The sequence below is a fragment of the Triturus cristatus genome, chromosome 9 (assembly GCF_964204655.1).
Source record: "Triturus cristatus chromosome 9, aTriCri1.1, whole genome shotgun sequence".
In the NCBI taxonomy this organism is placed as follows: Eukaryota; Metazoa; Chordata; class Amphibia; order Caudata; family Salamandridae; genus Triturus; species Triturus cristatus.
The window spans coordinates 1,211,318,404-1,211,334,469 of NC_140592.1; the positions used below are offsets into that span (position 1 = coordinate 1,211,318,404).

The 16,066-nt window shown below is 47.4% G+C and overlaps 1 protein-coding gene across 1 annotated transcript in view; it reads left to right on the forward strand.

The window, feature by feature from the left end:
• Positions 1-16,066, forward strand: part of CDAN1 (codanin 1) — a 237,335-nt gene that overhangs the window by 66,333 nt on the left and 154,936 nt on the right. The window contains exons 5-7 of the mRNA XM_085627237.1: positions 10,333-10,452; positions 11,902-11,980; positions 12,183-12,303. Coding sequence (XP_085483363.1) covers positions 10,333-10,452; positions 11,902-11,980; positions 12,183-12,303 — 320 coding nt within the window. The remainder of the gene's footprint in view (positions 1-10,332; positions 10,453-11,901; positions 11,981-12,182; positions 12,304-16,066) is intronic.

Genomic DNA, 16,066 nt, shown 5'->3' on the forward strand with positions numbered 1-16,066 from the left:
CTCTGGAGAAGCCTTGAAAAGAGCAAAACCGCTGAGGGTACTGTCTTGCAGGAGCAGAGCTGTTAGCTCCCTTTTAACTGGGGGCAGAGTTCAGCATTTCCGATGCCAATGAATGCGCCATTGCTTTATTTTATAAAGTTTTATATAGCGCGAACAAGATCCCGAAGGATATCAGAGCGCTTTACAGTAAGAGGGAAGGATGGTAATACAATGCAGTGCCGGCTTCAATAGGCGTAATTAACATAACAATTACAAAACAAGGTGTTCAATAGAAAGTAATACAATAAATGGTACATAGTGAGCAAGCGGGGAGCAAATGATAGACTAAATAAGAGTTTCACTCAGTGCAGGTCATAAGGTTTTAAGTCCCCTGACTTAGAGCAGATGATGGAAATCCATTTAAGGTAAGAATTTGTTCATAAGGAATCTTTTAGCTTCCAATTTGAAAGCAAACGTGGAGGAGATTCTGCGTACTTCTGGTGGTAGAGAGTTCCAGATCCTTGTGGCAGAGCCGGAGAATGCGCAGTGACACGTACTCTTTTTGCGAAAGATCTGTGGTTTCAAGTGGAAAGAGTTGGCACTTCTTGAGGGTCTACCGCCTCCTGATAGTTCTAGCTTCTGCACTAGATAGCTTGGGGTTTTGAGATGAAGGGCTTTTGAGACAGGCAGGCAATCTTTAGCTGAATTTGTGTGTCGTAGGGCAACCACTTAAGGGATTTTAGGACTAGGGTTATGTGCGCATTTCTTTTGGTACCCGTAACTTTGTTTTTGGTGTTGCACTGCATCTTTCTGGCCCATGCCGTGCAGCTTGCACGGTGTGTGTCCTGGGAGAGTATTCTTCCGGGCAGTATTGTTTCAGTACAATCACATGCCATGAGATTATTGTTGCCCTCATTCACTTTGTTATGCTGCAGGCATTAAAGATTAGGGCTTAATAATTCAGTAGTCCATGCCAGATTGTCTTCCTTTGGTTAAGGTCACCTCTTAAAAGTATTTAGCTTTTGAATTACCCAAGGTGAGATGGCGGCTTATCATTTCCTATTTGTCTCCACAGGTATGCCTCCTGTTTTGAGCTCTCAAAAGGAGACTAGACCAGTTCCAACTATTTATTATTTATTTATTTTCTAGTTTTATAGAGCGCGAACCAGACCCGTGAGGGTATCGGAGCGCTTTACAGTAGTAAGGGTGGTGTACAAAGCGATGGGAAGGGAGGGAACAATTGGGTAAAATAGGGGTTACATGATGCAAGAAACTTCTTGGGTAACTCAGGTGGAATCTGGCCGTTTTGGCCATCGAGTTTATATGGTCACGCATGTTCAGGCTGCCATCCAGGGTTATTCCAAGGCATTTCGCCGAGTCAACAATGGTAGGAGGGCAGTTTAGTGCTGAGATGGTCTTGATCCATTCCTGGATGTCTGGATTGGGTTTGGGTGGAGAGATCAGCAGAAATTCTGTTTTATTTGCATCGAGTTTAAGCTGGTTGGCGGTGAGCCAGTGGACTGTCCGCTTCAAGGCCTCATTCAGGGAGAAAATGTCCTCCGGGGGAGAGATTTTTATGTAGATTTGTGTATCGTCGGTGTACATAAGGTAGGAGATATTCGCAGTACGTAGAACTTCGGTGAGAGGTTCAAGGTAGAGGTTGAAGAGGGTAGGGGAGAGGGTTGATCCTTGGGGAACTCTAACCGGAGAGGGGGCGGCTAGATTACCGTTGATGAGGATTCTCTGTGAGCGGTTTTGGAGGAAGGATCTAAACCATTCAAGGACTGTGCCATCCAACCCCATCCTGAATTAGAGGCGTTCAAGGAGAAATTGATGGTAAACTGTGTCGAAGGCAGAGGAAAGGTCTAGGAGGATCAGGAGACAGGTTTTGCCTTGGTCGAGGGCTTGGAGAGCGTCATCTACAATGTGGAGGAGGGTGGTTTTTGTGCTGTGTCCCGATCTGAACCCGGATTGGAAGTCATCTAACAGGTGAAATTTGTTGATGTGTAGGCTCAGTTGCTGTTGCACACATTTTTCCAGAACTTTGGCTAGGAGTGGGATGTAAGATATGGGTCTATAGTCCTCCGCAGAAGCAGGGTCCAGCGTGTTTTTTTTTTTTTTTTTTTTAGGATGGGGTCATCTTGACCCGCCTTGAGCGAATCAGGAATTGAGCCCTGGAGGAGGGAGATGTTGATTATTGAGGTCCAGGAACGGATGATATCCTGTGAGGCTGCAGCTAGGCAGGTGGATGGGAGAGGATCATTGAAGTGATTGTTCGGGTTTAAGGAGGCAAGAAATTTCGAGATAGAGTGTTCGTCATAGATTTTAAAGTTGGACCAGTGCGCTAGGTTTTTGGGTGAGGTTTGGGAGGACAATGCGGAGAGAAGAGGTAGAGTTGGCAGATTTTGATTTTGGTGGTGAGTTGCGGATTTGAGTTCGTTACCTAGGGCAGAGATTTTGTCGCAGAAGAAGGAAGAGAATTCCTCACTTGTTATTAGGGGTTTAGGTGTTTCTTTGGAGGTTTTCGCTAGTTGGTTGGATTGGTGTTTGACCAAGTCGAACAGCTTGCTAGGTCGATTTTTGGCGTTCTCCAGTTCCGTTCTGAAGAATTCTTTTTTTGAGTTGAGGATTTTCTTATTGTAGGCATTTCTGGCCTGGCAGAGAAGTTTTAGATGTGCTGCTGAAGGGTGCTGTTTCCAGTTACGTTCAGTCTTTCGAAGGGATCTCCTCTCCTTGTTGAGGGATCCACTGAACCAGGGGTTTCTGTCTTTGATCTGGGTTCTTTTTAATTTTAGTGGTGCCAGGTCGTCGAGAATGTCGGATATGGTTGAGGAGTAATGATCCGCTAGGTTGTCAACCGAAGTGCACGGGGGGGGGGAGGTCAGTCTCACAGCGCACTGCCAGTTTCACGAGATCAAGGTTCTTGGTGTCTCTAACCCATCGTTTGGGAATCACGGGTTGAGGTGTCCATGTCTTGTGGGTGCTGGGCAGGAGGAAGGTGATGGCGTGGTGGTCAGACCAATCACAAGGGTCAATAGAGATAAGTTTGACCTCTGATTCTTTAGCAGTGTAAGGTGGCACCTTTCGAATGAGTAGTGAAGAACCGGGCTATTTAAGCCTGGCGGCGCAGGGTACGCCTGAAATCTTCTGAGTTCGCCTTCCAAATTACAGAGACACGGAACACTCTGTCTGGCATAGGAACTTCAATTTATTAGCTGCAGCTAGGTACAGTTGTCCTAGAAGTACATCAGTGGTAGGTTCTCAGGAGACTGCCACTTCAATCTTCACAGTCTTTTGTAGCGCTTGAATCCTCTAAAGCAACACCCCCCTCAATGTGCAATAAAAATACAAATCATCCACAAGAAAACATTCTTTGTACAAGATACAGGATAATGGGTAATAGAAATTCCTTCCCTAAGGTCGTGTTCTCTACCCGATACGTCAGGTGGCATAGCCATTCCTTCGTTAAATTAATTTACGACAGGACGTGTTTGCGTGTTGAAGATGGTGATTCGTAAAACAACTGGAGAGGCCGAGAACGGTCACCAAGGGTCAATAGATGGTTATCTGGGGAATTGGTTGCTTCGAGCCGGGTCTCAGAATGGACTTAGCTTGGGGAAAAGAGGAAAGGTCGTGTAATATGTGCAACAGTATAGAACGTGAAAGAAACGCTATGAAGGTTGAAGGGGCCTGAGTGAGGGCAACAGCGTAATGGTGTTACAAGCAAAGATGGGGCCGTATTTGAATTTCCTCTGTAGGGAGGGAGCAGGCTTGGGTAAGGGCTTGATCGGCCAAGAAGTCTCTAAAGGCATTGACCTGAGGATCCTTAGGGTCATTCCAATGCAAGTTGAAGTCGCTAAGGAAAAGGTCATTAGAGTTAGGAGAAATCTTGGCTGTGATGATTTCCATGAGGAGGTCTGTAAAGGTGTCGTTCTTGCCTAGGGGGTGGTAAAAGATGTGAAGTTTGCACAGTTGTGAAGTGTTGTTGGAGATGGAGATTGTGAGGTATTCGCAGGGGTCTGTAGGGTCCACCGGCAGTTCCGTAACAAGGAAGTGAGAACGGTAGATGCAGGCAATGCCCCCACCTTTTTTCTTTGAGTGCCTGTCCATCCTTACGATGTTATAGTTGGGTGGGACTAAGAGGTCTAGGTAGGGCGATGAGGATTCCTTGAGCCAAGATTCAGTCAAAATCGCAAGGTCCGATTTATGTCTCAGGATGAGGTCGGCGATATCAGATGCATGTTTTACTTCTGACCTGCAGTTTATTAGGAGGCTGGCTAGGGAGGGGCCGGAGTGAGCATCAAGGGTGGAGGCAGAGATGGGGACTCTAGCAAGGTTACTATTTACCACCCATCTGGTGCGGAGGGTAGCAGATCTGTTAGGGTTAGATGCAACCGTGTCGATAGGGAGCGCTTCCCTCAGGTCTGAGGGACGTGGGGTGGTTAAGGCAGAGTCGTAACCACTGAGGAGGTCAGCCACTTCTTCCTCCGAGAGTTCTGAGGGATTAAGCGTGCCCGGGGTGGGATTGTAGGTATGGAGGAGAGCAAGAATTTCCTCCTCCGGGAGGTGGCAGGGTTGCTTGTGGGGGCGCAGGTGTCTCAGGGAAAGTGGTAGGGGGTGAAGGAGGGGCTTGGTGATGGGGGTGTGGGTCACGTTCTGCGAGAGCCAGAGATTGGAGAAGGAGAGTTCGGTGATGTGGAGAAGGTGCTTTAGATCCAGAATGGATTTGTGGATGCCCAGTGTTAGTTCTGTGACTCTGCGGTGAAGATTATCAATGTCTCTAAGAGAGGTAGGTTCTGGCCGGCAGGGGGCCAGTTGCAAGGGAGCATTCCTGTTAGTGTGTGATGGCAGCCTAGAGGTGGGTTGAGGCGGGCAGAGGGTCGGTTGCAGGCACGCTATTCTGACAGAGTGAGGGGGGCTAGGTCGATCGGTGTCATTATGAGAGGGAAAATCTTGTGGGCAGGTCGCCGAAAAGGGGGGAGCGATTTCAACTGACTGGGTGTGTCACCTAAAAGTGTGGCTAACTCGACCAAAGTTCTGGGCCATATTCGGCATTTTCATACCAGTGGAGAGGGCCCTAGTAGGAGTTTCCATAACCCGGAGTGCAGGAAGATTCTGCGGGCAGAAGGTTGAGGGTTTAGACACGCTTCTGCGGGTATGTGCTGGATGCGTGATAGCGGGGCTGGGTTGGCATGTGAGGTGGGTCCTAGGGGGAGCTTCAGAGGCCAACGGAGCGGGGATCGCTTGAAGGTCTAGGTTAGGTGGTGTGGGTGTGCAGTGGTTGGCATGTGTAGGTGACAGGGTGTCGGGCCGGGATGACCAGTGACGAGGTCACTGGCAGGAGTGTATGGTGCGCGGCAAGGCACACTAGGCGGATTGGGCGAGAGGTGGAGCGGCGGGAGCGTGGACTGGGATGGGTTGTGAACATGTTTTTTTAAAAGGGTGTAGATGTCTGCAAATTTGATGAGGTTTTTGGGAGGCTCATGAATTAGGATAATGCAGCTGTTGTATAGTGTGATGGTGAGGTCAGCACGAAGGGTTGCAGATGGAGTGATTGAGAGTTTTTTTCCGTGAGGGATGTTCCTGGCTTCCTGTACTTTGAGGAGGCTCGAAAAGGCATTGCGCCAGAGGGACGTTTTCCTAGAATAGAAGATGAGGTCATTGATGACAGTGCCCTGGTTCATGCAGAGACTATGGTCAGATATCAGGCTCTCGAGATGACTTTTCAGGATGGAGTGTTTGAGGGATTTGGAGGCGGAATTGGAGAGATTAGGAGGGTAGATAATGGTAAAGTAATTATCTCCTGCCATGTTGGGGAGAGTGATGGGATTGCCGCCCCAGTGCTCGGTTTGCGTCGTGAATTATATACGTGGGTCTGCCCTACTGTCTAGGTTTGCTTACGTAGAGTGCAGCCGAGTCCAGATGGCCCATCTGAGTGAGCAGCTAAAGGCGAGTGCAAGCGCTGTTAGACATATGCCCATGCCCGGGTGGGGGTTTACCAGGTCACATTCAGTAGAGTAGGTTGAAAGGGCAGACGAACAAAGCCCATACTAAGATGGCCACTGTAAAGGTCTTCTTTCTGTTATTGTAGGTAGTTTCTGGCCCAGTCCTCTTTCTATTGTTATGAAAGCATGGCTAAGTCCACTTTCACTTACTATGAGTAGGGCAAGTGAGGACAGCTTCTATTGTGTGATTCAAGCAACAACAAAGAGGATGAGCCAGCCCATAAAGGTTAAGATGGCCGTCTCAGACAGTTACTATCCTAGGGTATATACAGAAGCTGTGATAAAAACAAAGCAAAGCGAGCGTCTCACACGTGGCACATATAGTGATCACCCCTACAGTCATAATAGTCAGCGTGGCGCTCACCTTCCAATAAAAACACAGGCAGGCTTGTCGGCGTTTTTTTTTCAAGCAGGCGAGCCGGGATCCAAAGTTAGAGAGTCAGGTGAGACGCCCTGCATGGCGTGCCCCGCTTCCAATTAGTAATTCGGAGGAATTTTTCGTCGGGACCCCCGCAGCAACCAATGACCGGCTCTTTTCTGGGGCGCCGTGAGGGAGATGGCATCAGAGGCAGGCAGACGGCGGGCCCAACACCGGCATCCAGCTCCGGCGTCAAACCGTAAATTCAGGCAGGCGGGAAGCGGGCTGGCTCTACATTGTAGCGACATGATGAAAAGCAGGCGGACGGCGCACCCAACATCGGCATCCACCCCCCCGGCTCCACACTGGAACACCGTGATGCAAAGCGGCCTCAGAGGCAGGCGGAGGGGAGGCTCGACACCGGCATCCAGCCCCGGTCCCGCACGGCCCCACAGACAGGCGGGAGGTGGGCTCAAGCCGGCATCGAGTATCGGACCAAGACCTCTTGAGATGCTCAGAGCTCGTCACAGCAGGCAGGCGGAAGATGGGCGCAAACAGGCAACAGAGGCAGGCGCAAACACCAGCCCCCAAACTCGGCTTCCAGTATCTCCAGTATTCCAGTACCTCGGCATCGAGTATTGAACCAAGACCTCTCGAGTTGCTCAGAAGCTCGGCACAGCAGGCAGGCGGCAGATGGGTGCAAACAGAGGCAACAGAGGCAGGTGCAAACACCAGCCCCCAAACTCGGCTTCCACTCCGGCTAAGGACGTCGCGGCAAGCTCTCCACCCGGCACCACCGACGTTCAGCAGGACGATCCCTCCGGCAGTACAGTCGGTCCGCTCCAACAGCAGGGCACCGCCGCGACTCCAGGGAACGGCAGCCAAGACGGTCGGCGACGGAGGCAATGTGACCCTCTCCCGGAGATCTTCGAAAAAGGTAACTTTTTAAGCCAACTCATATCGCAAGTATGCTTGTTTGCCAGTTGCTCGCTTGTTGGGTTCGCTGGTTTTCCTTCGTATGCTGCATCTTTTTTCAAGCTTCGTTCCTCTTCTTGTCCTCATTTGGCCTGGCTTGATGGAAGGTTTTACCTACTACATCCAGTTTTGTCCTTTCATCGTGCTTCACTTATAGTCTCATCTCTTGACTACCTGTAACAAATCTGGAGTCTAAGGTTGCATCAGGCAGTGGTCGGCCTTTTCTCGCCTCAGGACAAGGCTTTAGCTGTCTCCAATGAGACCTGTCCTTGACAAGAGAGTCCTAAGGAACATGCCACGGCCTGGCTTGTAGTGTTGAATTGACATTCCTACCAACCAGGCAAGATTTGTCAAATGGTATATCCATCCGTGAGGCCTCCACATCACCAGAGATGCCTGTGGATCTCAGCCATGCATGACGCTGAAGCACCACGCAAATGCCGACTGCTCTGCCCAAGCAATCTGTAGTGTCTAATCCAGATCGGGTTACGTACTTGGCCGCATCTTGACCATCCTGGATGGTTTGAGCCAGGTTGATCTGAAATTCCTCGGGGGTTGCTTGCAAGATCTCACGAACTATGTGGGCATATCTCCCCGCAAACAGCTGGCATTGACTTACCGGAGAGCTAGGCTGGCCGAAGAAAACTTTAATTTCCGCAGTGCTTCAGTTCTCTTGGACTGTCTGTCTGTAGGGGTTGCGTCAAGAAATCAGGGTCGCCTGGTGCCGGTGTGTGGCGTCTAGCTTCCTGCCTGTTCACCTGTAGGCAAGAACAACGTTTAGACCTGGTTGCATTCACGTTTCAGACAGGGCTTCATTGACTGGCAATAAACGCTCAGAGGAAGCCTGCTCAGGTTGCAAAACATTTGTTAGAATGTTAGTTTTAACTTCCATAGAAGCAGCTGCTTGGTTTATGACCACAGTAAAGGATGCATTGTCTTCTGTTGATGGTCCAGGGGGAGAACCAAACTCAGTGTCCAGGGTGTGGGGGGGGGTGTGGGGGGAGAGTGTCCAACCCACTACCCTCCTGCAAATAATGTGTAAATTGTCATGATCTTAGTGGGGAAGGAAATCATCCCCATCATCTCCACTGTCTTCTATAAAAGCTTGTTTACTCTCTGATCAGAGTTAGACTAGAAACGTTGTTGGGGGGCGGCTACGAGATAAAGGCATGGTTCTGCCTGATTTGGATTTAATTGGGACTGGGTGTGTCAGTATAGATTCAAGATTTAACCTCGGTCAAGGCTGAGACGAATTCCGCTCATAGTTGAACACGATAATTGAAGTAACTTCAGGGCCGGTGTCTACAACTGGCTTGGTCTGGTGAGAGACTGCTCCAAAGCCAGAGCGGAACTTGATACAGGTTTAGGAGGGGCACACAATACCAAGGATGGATTTGCCGGTAGTACCCTGATTGGAGGTTTCTGAAGATCCTTGGTGCCTGAAAGCTCTCCAGAGGAAGCCAGAAAAATGCCAAAGGTTTGCAACATAGCCTCCTTAAAGACCTCCATCTGTTGTGGTGTAGCCAATGACCTTAGAAACTCTGGGTGCATCTAGAATAATTGCATAGCTAGCTCCTCGGCAAAGGATAGAGAGCTAGACTGAGAAGCACCCTGCCATCCTCATGACTTCTGCGGAAGAGAGTGGCGGGACGGGGATGAGTCTTTGTGCTTTCGCTGCGACTTACTGGAAGTCTTGGACTGTGACGAGGACCTGTCGTGGGAGTGGCTTTGAAAGCGGGAGTAGGTCCATGCCCTCAATATATTAATGTTGCTAGGCTGGTACATGAGCTAGAGAGGTACTGAGGACAGAGCAGCGCTCAGTCACTCCTAGGGTCAGATCTTGACCTACTCTGTCTTCAGGCACTTAATGACTTTGTCTGCTGTTCTGTATGTCTTACTTTTATCACGCATACTGTTCCTGTCTGATATTTTATATTGCTTTTTATTGTTAAGTTAATAATCTTGGAGCTTAACCATAGCATCCATGGGCAGTTTTCATCATGCCCAACAAGTGCGTTATTGCAAGTTTCCAGTAAGTATACAATGTCCCGGTTCCAGCATTCTCAGTTCTCGCTTTATTGCTGTTTCCATTGCATTTTTTCAGTTGATGTTTTCGTTTTTCATGAAATATACTTCATAAAGTGTGTAGAAGTTGCCACCTTGTCTCCAACAAGGACTCACTAACTGTGCCCCTCTCTAGGTGAAGGGCATGGCATTTGTCCTTGATCTATTTCAAGTCCACCTTCCCCAGAGCAAGCTGTGCCCAACCTTGGAAAGTGCATAGTAGGCACTGGGCGTAGCCATTGTCCATGCCCTGGAATCCATCTCGCCTACATTCTCAGATACCTTTGGACCACGTCATCACAGCCATTTCCCTTAGTGCCAGAACCTGTAGCTTGCGTCTAAGCTCCCCGCACCCAGTGGGTTTTAGGTGCACTCTGTCCTCCTGGCCCCAGTACATCCCCCAGTACCTGTTTGACACGACTAAAGGCTGTATCCAGCAGGTAACGGCTCTGGACATGGCTTTTGAACATGCACTTTACCCAGTCCTCTTGACAGTTAACTCTTAACTGTGACATGTACCAGTACTGACTGGCTATGATCCTGGAGCTGCTCTTCTTGCATTCTATTTTACCAAGTATTCCTTATGGCAATTTCAATTGAAAATGCACCTTTTGTGTACATTCTAGTCATCACACGACCCTTTTACTGACCTGTCTGCACACAATTTTCCAGAGTTAAACGTAAGTGGCTACACTTTTTCCGAATGCTTCATGATGATTGGTCTTGTGAAGCCAAAGCTATTCAAAATAAAAATGTATGACTGCACACAGTACAGTCTGCAAGTTCCAATTCAATATATAAGATGACAAACTGTTACAATATATGATATTTGATTTAGATGGTTTCAAAAGTTTGGGTTTTTAAATGGATGGTGACACAAGTATGAGCTTTTTTTTTAAAGTGAGTTTTCATGTGCTTAGCTTGATTCTCTTGTTTTCCCTTTTTTTCCAGAAAATCTGGTACCAAATATTTTCTTTGAGCTCTTCTTTGTCCTTCAGCTCTTAACATCAAAAGGGATGTCTTCTGCCGATGAAGGGCAAAATGACCTTGAGTTCAACAAGGGGTTGAAAGGTTAGTAGAGGATATGTTGCTTTGAAAATCTGATTCTTTTGTAGGTGATTTAGTAACCATCATGTTCATATGTGGCTTGTATGTATTCAGCTTGTTAACGTAGAGTTTGTCTCACTCCTATTTCCTAAGCCATGGTCAATGAATTAACTTAACAATGGTTGCTATTGTTAAATTTAGCTTTTCGCTTGATCCTGGCACATGTCTTTAGAGACCCTATTCCTTAAAGTGGAGCCAGCTACCATGTACCTTCTGAACGCCCCTTTGCCTGGACCGGGAAGAGCTAATCTCTGGTGCAGCACCCTCAATAAATATCCATTACAAAATATACTCGTACCCTTTCCTTTCTACACATCTGTGGGGAAGCCACATAATGATGACCAGATTGAGTACTAAACTATGTAATGCATATGGCAGGGTGAAGAATAAACACAAGTTTACAAGGGTCAAAAGATTCTAAAGTAGCCTTATGAAGAAGATTCATTTTGATAACCTCTATGCTCTTGATCACCTCTCCTAGTAGGAATAATCACCATCGGAGCTCAATGAGTTGGGGAGCGTCTATTTGATGGTAACCTCTAGCCTACATATTCACACTGGATTTGAATCAGAGATGCTAGCTCTATTGGATGCTCATCGCTATCCTACGTATTTACATTGGATTTGATGCAAAGATGCTGGATCAAGCCGTGCAGACCTAATGGTGGACACTCAGGTTCACAAACCTTGTGAAACTGCTTTCTGAACAATCAACAGCTAAGACAGTAGGTCTGGCTTGCATTTTTAGTCATGATTGAATTTTTTTTTCAAAAGCCTACTTTGGTGAGATATACAATGCATTTACGAGATAGAGAATTTAATGTTTGATGACTCTGAGTATACTTGAGCTGTAAGATGCAGTGGAAGCTCTCCTTAGGAGGCAGAGTGATACACCAGACAGCCAATAGGATGAAGGAGGAAGAAATACTCTTTGGGTGGAGCCAAAGCACACTTATTGTGTATTTGAAATAATTTTGTATCATTAGGTCTTTGGATAGGTGAACTGTCAAACCAGACTTCAAAAATAGCATGCAGTGTAATGGATGATTCTTTTCATTGTTTTTAAATACCCTAGTGCATAGAGGGGCAAATTCACCTTTGTCGAAGTACTTTGTGTCCGGTACTCATTCGTTTTAGTTGAAGAAGCAAAGGTTGAGTCTGTGCTAATACAGCAGATTACTAAATCTTTCGTGAGGCAGCGAAGAGATGGCGCTTGGTATTGTATATAACTTGTGCTCTTGGAGATACCATGGGTTCCAGTAGCTTGTCTTGTTTTAATGGCCTGTGCTCGGAAGTGACCATCAGTGATGGGAAGAAAGGGTCTTCTGAATCAATCGAGTCTTCCAGCCCCATTATTGCTTATCTTTTTTTATGCACATTTGTCTTTTGACACAGTGTGTTGTTTGCTTTTAGTTGCAGCAGAAAAACCGCATTTCCGAAGTGTGCATAACTGTGTGTTTTTTGCTGTGCAAGTCCTGGAATGTCAGTTCCCGTAAGTGTAAAGTACTTTTATGTTGAAGGTTTAAAATTGCATGGATTAAATTCACTTATACATTAGCATGGTTACTTTTTATTTTAATTCCATTATACACATTTATTAAAAAATAATTAACCATGAAAAGTTGCTCAATATTTGAACAGCACTTTGTTAAATAGAATAACTTTCAGTCACATTGCTTTGTCTGTCCTCTCAGAATCATTGCCCATTTAGACAAAGGCACCTTGAAGCTGTTGGCGGAAAATGAACGCATCTCGTCTTTTTCTCCTGTTTTACACGAGAGATTCATGGAGGCCTATGAAAAAAGTACTGCTAAGGTAAGGCAGAGTTAGTGCCAGTATTTTTTTTTTTTTAAAGAAACCTAAACTAAAAATGTAAGTGGTGCATTGTACCAAAAGGATTATAAAGGTAAAAAGTAAAAACAAAAAAGAAATAAAAAGAAAAAAGTAAAAAAACAAAAATAGTTCAGTGCCAAACATTTTCCACAGAATTTCTAGTCCCGGTCAGGGCGAGAAGAACCCTGAATGTAGCATAGAATATGCTCAGTCACAATAGCTTTATTGTAGTCAATAAGGAAAAAGTTCCTAGCTATCGTAACGGAAGGTTTAAATTCTATTCAGGACTCGGAGGCCAGAATCATGCCTTCTTTCTTCACTTTATTTATATAGCAGCTATTTATTCAACTTTATACTACAATTCCCATTGAAACCTTGGGAATAAAGTAGAACAAATCATCCAATGGTGACACAGTACCTCAGTAACCAATCAGGAACCATAGTCCACAACATTGTCCCTTCTCTCTCTTTTGTCGCTCGAGTTCAGCCGCTGGACTTTCTTCATGTGTCTTGTTTACTCGCATCTGTCCCTACAACAAAAAAGGGTAAGTTGTAACCACAGTAAGACATTTGTGTACTTAAACCTGCGGAAGAACGTCAGGATAAACAGTCAAGAACAAAGCATGTCATAACATCCAGCAAATCAACAAAATCTCAAAGCAAGAAAACTGCAGTACTTTGTCCATACGGGGAGGTTGTGGCAATAAAGGAATATTGCATAATATTAGCCTCCGCTCTTGCCATAAAATTGAAACGTTCCATTACGATAGCTAGGAGATTTTACATTCTATGTTAGGACTGGAGGCGAGGATTATGTTAGTTCAAATCTTGCTAACCATGAGGTGAGCCATATCCAGCACTAGCTTAAAATAAAACCTTTTGAAGGTGGAGTCCAAAGACCAGTCGGCCGCGTTGAGGATGTCCTCCAAACGAGCCCCCAAGCCAAAGGCTTTTGAAGCCATTGCGCCATGTGTTGAGTGCACCCCAAAGATCCGGAGGTCAATCCCCGCCTCCTGCATCACCCATCTGACCCACCTAGCAATAGAGGGAGAGAAGACTGCCTTAAACGGCTTCCGCAGAGCAATGAGGAGTTGGCGTTCGCCCTGGTGTTGAAACTCTTCGGTAAGTTCCTCATATGCTTTCAAGCGTTGGACGACGCACAATTTGGGTGAATCCCGAAACTACGGGTAAGTAATGACTCTGGTATGGCACTTTGTCCTTCTGTGGAGTGTGAACATCACCCCAGTGGGGGAGAAGATCCTGCCCGTAATATCCAATGCCCATACTTCAGAGATGCATTTACATGATATGAGGCAGAGCAGCATAGCTAACTTAGCGTAAAGCTCTTTTCTTGAGAGAAAACGGTTAGGTTGCCAGGAAAGGAAAAAGTTAAGCACCTGGTTCACATCCCAAAGTGCAGAATAGCGGTACTCTGGTTGAGTCTAATCCCCGCAAAGGCAACACACAAAGGGGTGTTTCCCCAACCGCTCCACTGTTGATTGGAGGGTGGCCAGCTGAAATAGATGAGTGGAAGGTATTAACCGATCTGTAGGCTAGGCGACTCCAAGCCAAGTGAGCCAAAAAATTAAGAATATGCACTACATCTACAGCCACGGATTCGAGACTCCGTCGCACACACCAACTGTTTCATCTACCCCAGGTGGACCAGTACCTCTTGACCGTGCTGTCTGACCAGGCCTTTGACATGAAGCCCTTAGGTTTGTCCAAAAGGCCTGGGACCGACCATTGTCCCCTGTAATTTGCCACGCCATGAGGGTCAACGACCCCTCCCGAATCACCAGCTGTGGAACTTGATCGGGATTGAGAAATCGAGTTGGAAACAGGGGGAGTGGGATTGGAGAATCACAGGAAAGTTCCAGCAGAACTGGAAACCAAACTTGCGATCTTCAAATGGGAGTGATCAGAACCACTTCTGCCTCCTGACCTGCACCGAGGTTCTCATGATCATTGTTAAGGGAGGGAAGGCTCCAATCCTGGAAAAACGCATCTGTGGCCACTGCCAGGGGTTCCGGCCTCCAGCTGAAAAAACGAATAACCTGGTTGTCCAGTCTGGAGGCATAACGGTACACCAAAAAGGAACCCCAGCGCTCCGGAAGGGACGCAAAAACCTCCGAGTGGAGTCTCCAGAGGCTGGCGTTTTGGAAATTGCGAGACTGGAAGTCTGCAACTTGGTTCTCCTGACCCCATAAGTATTCCGCTGTGACCGATATATGGCGGTCCAGGCAATACTTCCAAAAGCTGGTGGCAAGGACCGAGAGTGCTTGGGAGAGGGTGCCTCCTAGATGGTTGATATAGCGAACCGCCGATATGTTGTTCATCTTGAGGAGGACACTGGATTGGATGGAATCCTTTGTCTAGCAACGGACCACAAAGGAGCCTGCCAGGAGCTCCAAACAGTTGATATGTAACCTCTGCTCGTGTGGAGACCACAATCCTCTTGTGGATAAATCGCGGCATCTGGCTCCCCAGCCTGCTCTGCTGGCATCTGACTCTATAACGACGGGGTGGAACCGAAGATCGCCCGTCCGTTTCAGGCATCCATATGAGCGACCCACCATCAGATCTCTTCTCGAGCCTCCTCGGAGAGCGGTACTCTGTGGGAGTAGAGGAGGCCTCTGCGCAGGTATACGATTTTAGGCGTTGTAGCGCCTGATAATAAGGGGGACCCAGGAAGATGGCCTGAATGGATGAAGAGAGCAGGCCCACCACCCGAGCCAACTGTCTGAGAGAGACCTGCCGTTTGGTGTGGGTGTGTCTCAACTCGTGCCAAATTTTCAACACTTTCCGGGAGGGCTGGCTCAGGGTGCACAAGATCGAGTCTATGATGAAACCTAGGAAGGTCACCTTCTGAGCTGCGACCAAGAGAGATTTGTACTTGTTTACCACAAACTCCTGGCCCTGAAGGAGAGCTACCGTTGTTTGGAGGTGGATGGACAGCTTCCCAGGGCACTGGCCCATAAGGAGAAGATCGTCCAGATACGCTATCAGACATATCTCATGAGCTCTCCGGTATTCTACCACTGGTTTGAGGACCTTCGTGAAACAAACACAAGGGGATGATGGACGGAGCACTGAAACTTCACCCCCAGTCACAGATCTGGGTTGAATTCATCATCATTTTTTAGCTCTCTTCGCCACCTCAGTTCAGACCCAGCTATATGCAAATCAGTCCCTGTGCCTCATGGGAACAGTCCAGCCCGAACTGCCAAGCCAGGTCTTCCCTGAACCAAAAACAAGCATCCTGGGACCGGTTTCTGGGTAACCCCCTCATGGCGAAGTAAGCTAAAGAACGATGATAGATTCAACTAATATCTGTGACTTGGGGTGAGTGTCTGGAAAGTTTCAGCGCTCTGTCCATCATCTCCTTGTGTTTGACCTTTGTGAAAGGCAGTGCGGTGAACTCAAACGTCTGTTGGCGCCAAACAAATTGAAGGAACCTCCTCTGGGTGGGGGGCGGTTAGAGGGAGGAATCTGAATAGCGAGGTAGGCATCCTTTAGGTCCAACCGTATCATCCAATCTAGGGATTGTAGAACATCTTGCAGGAGGTGAATTCCCACCATTTTGGAGAGGCAGTAAACTAGCCACTCGTTGAACTCGCAGAGGTTGATGACAGGTCGCGGACCTCCATCTACATTGTCGACCATAAAGAGTTTGCTGATGAAACCGTGGGGATGTTGAGTCGGGCGAGATATGGCTCCTTTAGAGAGGAGGGAGCTGATCTCT